This window comes from Gekko japonicus, unplaced genomic scaffold, assembly GCF_001447785.1.
Source record: "Gekko japonicus isolate JY-2015 unplaced genomic scaffold, Gekko_japonicus_V1.1 scaffold1077, whole genome shotgun sequence".
In the NCBI taxonomy this organism is placed as follows: Eukaryota; Metazoa; Chordata; class Lepidosauria; order Squamata; family Gekkonidae; genus Gekko; species Gekko japonicus.
Window position 1 is genome coordinate 274,487 of NW_015176482.1, and position 8,104 is coordinate 282,590.

General features: G+C 44.1%; 1 protein-coding gene across 1 annotated transcript in view; it reads left to right on the forward strand.

Annotated features, from left to right (window-relative positions):
• Positions 1–7,794, forward strand: part of LOC107123872 — a 16,166-nt gene extending 8,372 nt beyond the window's left edge. The window contains exons 4-8 of the mRNA XM_015427214.1: positions 2,073–2,172; positions 4,408–4,522; positions 4,847–4,905; positions 5,732–5,806; positions 7,584–7,794. Coding sequence (XP_015282700.1) covers positions 2,073–2,172; positions 4,408–4,522; positions 4,847–4,905; positions 5,732–5,806; positions 7,584–7,748 — 514 coding nt within the window. The 3' untranslated portion in view covers positions 7,749–7,794. The remainder of the gene's footprint in view (positions 1–2,072; positions 2,173–4,407; positions 4,523–4,846; positions 4,906–5,731; positions 5,807–7,583) is intronic.
• The last annotated feature ends 310 nt before the right edge of the window (positions 7,795–8,104 follow it).

Genomic DNA, 8,104 nt, shown 5'->3' on the forward strand with positions numbered 1-8,104 from the left:
CTTAAGTAAACAATTCATTTGATGTTGCAACATTATTAATCTTCTTTTCTCTCCCTCCTTATTTGCTTTTGTCATCATTATGCTTTCTTGTACTTTTATCCGTTCTTTCAGATTCTTGTATTTTTGCCTTCTTTGCTTATTAATTTTTGCTGCTTCCTGTATTAACAATCCTCTTGAGAATGCTTTCATTGTATCCCATATCACTTCTATGGGTGTTCCTTGCTTCTTATTTTCTCTAAAAAAAATTCAACGTCCATCTGCTTCTTTTGCCTTCAGTTTGTAATTCCATATATACTGGTCTATGGTCTGCATATGTCCCAGCTTGTATTTCCGCTTCTATTAAGTCTTTAACCAAAATTGTTGAAATCCATATCATGTCTATTCTATCTAGACCATGAATCATGTCTTGCTGAATAATATGTATATTGCCTTGAATTGTAATTTCTTATTCTCCATGCATCTACCAAGTTTAGGTCCAACAGCATTTGTTCTAAACTTTGGACTGCATAATTCTAATATAGCAAGGCAGTGGGTAAGAGAATCTTTGACATCATAAACCATATAACTTGTATTTCAAATATTAAGGATATTCTTTTTTGTTGTATGACTGGTATTGTAAATGGTCATAAGTACTGGTTAATGTTGTAAGAAAAATGTGGATGGCTGCGCGTGTTTGTGAAAGTGTGTTTACCCATGCCACCCACACTCTCCCCCTCTCAGTTCGTGTGTCTCCTGTGTGTTTGCCTCCTTACCTAAGGCAGAAGTGTAAGCTTGGAAATCACTAAGGCTCTAGCAGAGACATTCAAAGGTCTCTTCTTAAAATAAAACTTATCTTTATTATAGAAAAACATTCAGAGATTTGTCTGGCAAGATGACCGCAAGTCGCTATGCCAGCCTGCCACACAGTAGAATCCTATTTCCTAAGCATTGATGGAATACACAGAAAAATAAACATGCAGCAAAGTTTCCCACACCCCATGGATGCGCGGACGAGAGGCCTCTCTGACTGACTCCTAAGAGGAGTCAGCAGGGGTCTGTTGTAACTGACCAGTATTTATACCCAAGATCAAAGGGGTCCCTAGATAATCATATTACAGTTGGAATTTAACACTTAGAAGTTGGAATTGTCTTGCAGGAAATTTGTTTCCTTTCCTTGGTCTCACACAACAAAAAGTGTACACATTTTACAGGATCAATACAGTGTCATTGTTTCTTCCAGGTGTTCCCCAATGTGGGAACTGAACTGTCCTTTGATGTTATCAGAGAGATGAATAGTCTTATGGATTGAAGTCTGCCACCTTCCCAAATGGTCATATATTTTATGGCCTAGGAAATTGGGGGTATTGGCAAGTTTCACATCTGTGGAGTTTCCCTGGGAATTTCCTGGGAATTTGAATGTGTTACATCTTCAGTGAAAGAAAGGACAAGCCTGTTTTTGTTTTGTTTTTTTCTAGCAAGGGCAGAGACAGATATGTATATGGATTTCATAAACTGTTTGGTTCATTTTAAACCCAAACCTTCTATATTTCTGAAAATTCTTTCCACAGTTAACAGTTAATTATTATGTAGATGTATAACGGAATGTTTATCACTTTTGGTGAAGTATTGAAAACAGAGAAATAATTAGGAAATTTCTGACAAATATTAGTAAACTTTTCTGTATAGCAATTCGGTCACAGTGACTTTTTACTCTTATCATTTGGATAATATAATTGCTGTTGATGTATGCTTGGAGCTTCAAGAGTAATAAATAACAGAGCTATTGATTCTTTTAGCACAGGCTGGCCAGAGAGTTTTGCTTCGTGACTAGAGTATTAGACTAGGAATGGAAAGGCCTGGGTTCAGACATGCAGACTTTGGCCCACTCACTTGCTTTCAGGCTACTCTACTTCACATGGTGGTTGAGCCTATAAAATGGATGCTGCTCTGAGCTCTATGGAGGAGGGGTTGGGATAAAAATGTGTCATGTCAAGACACATCTCGTCTGTAATGTTGGAAATATCATCAGCCTGACTGTTAAGTGCAGAGAGACTGTCATCTGTGATGCATTTGTGATATGTTTAATTCTGTAGCCCAGTGAGCAGGCACAAGCGGGAAGCAGAGCTCAGGAACAAGAACAAGATCTTGGAGGCTGCCCGAACAGAAATGATGGTCAAGTTAGAGAGAACACAGGTAGGGAGCCTCCTTGACTCTGGTTAGCATAAAATGGCACGTGTGGTATTGGAAGCTTCTCACAGCCATGACCTAGAGGAATATTGGGAAGTACAAGCAGATTTTCATTCTACATGTGCTCAATGAAATAACAATCAAGGCTCAAGTTTGTAGTACGGGATTACCCAATAAGATCCACTTAGAGCCAGTTTGGTGTAGTGGTTAAGAGCAATGGACTCTGATTTGGAGAACCGGGTTTGATTCCTGACTCCTCCACATGAAGCCAGCTGGGTGACTTTGGGTCAGTCACAGCTTTCTCAGAGCTCTCTCAGCCCCACCTACCTCATGGGCAGTGTTCCCTCTAAGATGAGTTAGTGTGAGCTAGCTCATAAGTTTTTAGCCTCTTGCTCACACATTTTTGTCTTAGCTCAGGGTGGCTCCAGAGCAAACTAACATGCAGTAGCAAAGTCACCTGCTCCCAACTTTAATGCCAGTAGCTCACAAAGTAGAGTTTTTGCTCACAGGACTCCATAGCTTAGATGGAGAATTGCTCACAGGGTGTCTGTTGTGGGGAGAGGAAGGGAAGGTGATTGTAAGCCACTCCAAGACTCCTTTGGATAGTGAAGGACAGGGTATAAAACCAACTCTTCTTCTTATGAGGGGTTTATACCAGATGGTTCTTCAAAAGGTGACACTTTTACAAGGGAATTTAATAGGAAACAAATGTTAAATTGTGCAAGGGCAAATAGTGTCCAATAAATGTTACTGCTAGCTGCTAGTGTGTAATACTGACTTTATCAGAGTGTACTCAGCAGGGAACAGGTGTGAGAGGGTCCCCGCTCTACAACGTTAGATGAAATGGACAGAGAGCCAAGACCATAGGATGCTTCAGACCAAATCAGAACTCTCAGTTGCTCTAAGAGGTAGAATAAACTGCCAACAGCATGTGTTGCTGTTGAGACCAGGACGTGACCTGCAGGTCTCCAGAATGATCCTTGATTTTGGTCTGGAGGGCTTCCTGCAAGTTGGGTAAGAGGCAGCTCTGAATTCAGGTGCTGCTTTTGGTCTCACTAAAGCTGTTTCATATGTCACCGGGATGGTTAGAGAATGACCAGGACTGAGGTGACCTGGGCTTAAAACAATGTAGCCCTGAAGGTCACTGGGTTACCTTGGGCCAGCTGCTGTCTCCATCTAGGCAGTTGTATTTATACTCTATTGTATTTTAATGTATTTATTGTTTTAGTGTTTTTAAAGTTGTTAGCCGCCTTAAGCGGTTCTGTGGCAAGGCGGGATACAAACTGAAATAATAAATAAAAATAAAATAAAATCTAGTTTAACCTTACAGGGTTGTTTGACAAGAATAAAATGAGTGACAAGGATAAAATGAGTAGGGGTGGGCTGGGCTGTGTGTGCTGTCCTGAGTCCTTCAGGGGAAGGGTGAAATCAGTACGGGTAGAATGAATGAAGCTTGCTTGGGCAAAGGTATTAGAAATGCCTAAAGCAGCACAGTTTTTCTCTTGGTAGCTGTCTTAGTGGGATGGGCACCTGCAAAGGGAGAAGCAGCCCCTTCCAAGGTGTGAGGGGGCTCGTAAGAGGGGCTAGGAGAAATGGTGGGTGGAGCCAGCTGCAGTCCTTAGGCTAAAGCATCTTGGTAAAGAATGATGCATCCAATACTCGGCCTGTGTGCTCTCTCCTCTTTGCCTTCTGCTATCTCTGTTGTTTCGTAGTGGGAGAGTTATATTGTGTGTCGGAGGCTGCTAATGTGATGCTGGAGCACAAGAGGCCATGGAGCTGACTGTTACAGAGGTGTCAAATTAGCTGAATGTGCTACCAGCTTTTGCAGGCTTCCCAATTGTTTTGTACAAACGCAGTTAATAGTTTGTGAAGAATCTGTATATGTGTTCCTAAGCTTTTATGAAAAAGTTGGCTCTGGTGTCCTAGGATGTTGTAGTGGCTGGAATGTGAGACTAGGGTCTGGGAAATCCCGTTTGAATCCTCCCTCTGTGAGGGAAGCTTGCTGGGTGACCTAGGGCCAGTCGCACATTTAGCTGAACCTACCTCACAGCACTGTTGTGAGGATAAAATGGAGCAGGGGTATAAGAGAAAGACAGAGAAAGGCAGGGTATAAATAAATAAATTGTGCAGTTCCTTCTCTAGCCGAAGGAAGTTCTTTGTATTCTGGCAAATCACTGGAAGCCTAATTTTAAAAATAAGGGCTCTTTTGTGGGATGCTGAGGTTTGGTCTTGAACTTTCAGGGTACTGTAAAGGAGCTGAAGGAGCAGTGTGAGCATCTACAAAAGGAAAACGAGGAGCTGAAGCAGTTCCAGAAAAGCTGCATGTTGGTCCTGGAAACTTGCAACTGTCTCTCAGGTATCTTGTTCAGTACGGTCAGTTCTGAGCTCTCGGTATTGGACAACCGGCTTTTACATTCTTTCCATTGCCTTTTCCCTTTCCACAAGCTTTCCTAGCTATGTGAGAGAAAGGTGGATTTATAAATGTTTGAAATTAACTCTTCAGAGGTGGCTGCTCCACTAGAGACTGGTTTTCAGTGCAGATGGAAAAAACAAAGGAAACTTGTGACTATTTTGCAGTGAGTGAAGCCACCAGCCAAGGGTTGTCCAACAGTAGTGGTAAATAGACCTGAAATGCATGGCTGTATGTATCTTGGAACTGAATGAAACATTTATGTATCAGATGCAGGTATCACAACTTTGGAAAAGGAGGAGAGGAAGAAAGAACAGGATGAGATGATGGTAAGACTGAACCTTTCTTTTCCGTCACTGGTGTATAGCATAAGGCTTCCCCCCACCCCTGCTTATGCCTGCTGAAAATGTTCTGCAAATAATTATTGGCTCTCATGTAACTGAGAAACTATATATTGAACAGGTCAAACTTGTGTGGAACAGAACTTGACTAAAATGTCATTTCTGCTGTTAAATCCACCGGGGTAGCCATGTTAGTCTCTTGTAGAAAACTTAAACGTAAATCCAATAGTAGTTTAAAGACTAACAGCATTTATTCCAGACTAAGGGGCCGTGGTGGCTCAGAGGTTAAGAAGCTGAGCTGCAGACCAGAAGGTCTGTAGTTCGGCAGTTCGAGACCCTAGTGCTGTGTGACGGAGTGAGCTCCTGTCTCTGGCCCCAGCTCCTGCCAACCTAGCAGTTCGAAAGCAAGAAATTGCAAGCAGATAAATAGGTACTGCTTCGTTGGGAAGGTAACAGTGTTCCGTGCGCCTCAGCGGTTAGTCTTGTTGGCTACATGACCATGGAAACATCTTCGGACAGCGCTGGCTCTTCAGCACCCCCCCCCCAGAGTCGGGTACGACTAGGTCTCAAGCAAGGGAAACCTTTATCTTTACCTTTAAGGTTTGGTCAGTCGCAGCTCACCTCAGATGCATAGAGGTTTCCTTCCAAAGCAGTAGTATTGATATAATAAAATTAAGCGGATGGGATAGACACTCCTATGCACCAGAAGAACTGAGCTTTGACTCTCAAAATCTTAGGCTGGAATAAATTTAATTTTATAAACTTAAGGTGCTACAGGACTCCTTTTTCACTTCTGGTATTGCTTTCCTTTCAGGTTTTGACTGAGAAGCTTAATGCGGACCTGGAGCTGTTCTGCAGAATGGCTAAAGAGCAGAAAGATCATCTCCAAGTAAAATTAAAACTGTTTTCTTCCCTCCCACTGGGAAGTCTGAATTTCCATTTGAGTACACATTCGAGTACACAGTATAACTTCCCCTTGACTAGAGGTCTTGTGTCAGCCTTTATCCTTGTGCCTAATAGGACCTCTGATCTTCTGAATGAAACCAACTACTTTGATATATCATGTGGCGAAATGGGGACCCGTCCTCAGCCCTGGGAGACTGAACAGCCGTTCTGTGGCTCACAAGCCCTGTTTCTGCCTTCCCACCTTGCCTGGTGGGGCTATTTCCCTTTGTTACATGTTGCCACCACTCACTAAATTGACACCGCCTTCCTAGAGGGACAGTGAGATTCCTCTGGCTGATTCCCCCACCTTGGGAAGCTGGTACCACAATCTTTGGGCACCCCATGGAGAGTTGGCAACCCCTCCAGTTTGGGCTCGTTTGCATTTCCTAGCCTCCCTTTGCCTCTGGTAACATGCTGAGCGGAGAGGACTAGGTAGTCAAGGCACACCAGGTCTTATTTAACTCAAAAAAAGGTTTATTTTAACTATGTACAAGTTAAGCACAGAAAATAAACACGAGCACATTAACACAACCTGGGGCAGAAAATAAGTACACTTTAAAACGCCATTCCTCTGTCCCCTACACACCCTCACCATCTCTGGAGGTTGTGGGCCTCAGGATGGATTTTGCTTTTCCCCCTCCTGTGGTTGTGGAGAAACCCCCAGCCCTTCACTGGACTGGTCACTTGTACTGTTATCCTCCTGGCTGTCCACCACGGTTTATAGTGGCCTGGATGCCCTGGAGTTTGAGGCAACAGGAGCCCCACCTGTCCGCTCCCTCGAAGCTGCCCTCCAAGCTGAGCCGAAGGCTGAAGACCAGGCTGAAGACTATTTTATTTATCTGTTTGTTTGTTTGTTATACCCCGCCCTCCCCAGCAGGCTCAGGGCGGCTACAACAAAGGCAATTGCCATAACAACAGTTAAAACAACATAAAAACAATAATTAAATAAAGTGCGGTGCTCTTGATGTTAAAATTTTTCTCAAACCAAGATGAGTTCCATTCATCAACCTAACCTGGCAGCATGCATTCTTTGATTACCTAGGCATCTGCCCAGGGCCGGCTCACCTCCAGATCTAATCCACCGTCGAAGATGGCAACTCGGTGGTGGTACAGTGGCGGCGGCGGCTCCTGTGCAAAGGCCTGGCGGAAGAGCTCCGTCTTGCAAGCCCTGCAGAACTGCGCCAGGTCCCGCAGGGCCCGAACCTGCTCTGGGAGCTTATTCCACCAGACAGGAACCGCCGCCGAAAAAGCCCTGGCCCTGGTTGCAGCCAACTTGATGTCCTTGGTGCCGGGAACCATCAATAGGTGCTGCGAGGACTAAAACTCTTCTCAGGGGCCAAAGCCTTTATCCACCCGGCTCCACCCCTGGGGTGTGTCCATTTTCCCCGCCCTTTTTCCCTAGCACTTCGGGGAAATGTAGGCAGGCAAATGAGGAAGTCCCAATCAAACCGGTGAGGGTTACCCCTGCAGGCCCCTGTCCGGAACTACAGGCCACTTACCCTTATGGGGAACCATTTTAAATACCAGGTACAGAGGGCCTCCATCTTACACACCCAGGTAAATGCCATTTCATTACAACACTTCCTCTCCAAAAGGAGATTTATTTGGCAAGAGGAGAAATGAATGAATAAGTCTTTGGCAGTGGGCAAGCAAAGTGAACTTGTAGCCACTAACAGTGAAAGCCTATGTTACTTTAACTGTATTTTTTGTTTTCCCCATAGACTGCAAAGATGGCTTGGAAGCAGGTGGAGGAGGAGCGAATCCACTTCAGAGAGAAGCAGCAGTGTTTTAGAAGAGAAATGGAAGAGTTTGCTGCTATCTTGGATCAAGAAGATGAATTTGTGACAGCAGAAGTGGAAACTCCTGTTCTTTCAGTCTCAAAATAGGCCTTAGTTGGCTGGGAATCAAGGACTTACCTAGAACATTAATCATTGCCTCTCACTATCGTGATGTTTACGTTTCTGTCTTTGTTGTTCACGTTTGGGTCTTATGGAGGTTGGATATTTTGCCTTAATAAATGTTGGCTTTGTACAGTTGTGCAGCAATTCTGTATCCGCATACGTTTCATTTAGCAGGTCAGCGCTGCTGATACTTCTCGATCTTACAGTGGCATTCAACACAGGTGTGCACAAATCTGAAAAGTTAAAAAAAACCGGGGGATACTTAAATTCCCCCAAAACTGACAGAGCGTTCCCTGCGCATGCGCAGGGAACGCTCTGCAGCCAGCCTCGCTGTCGCCGCC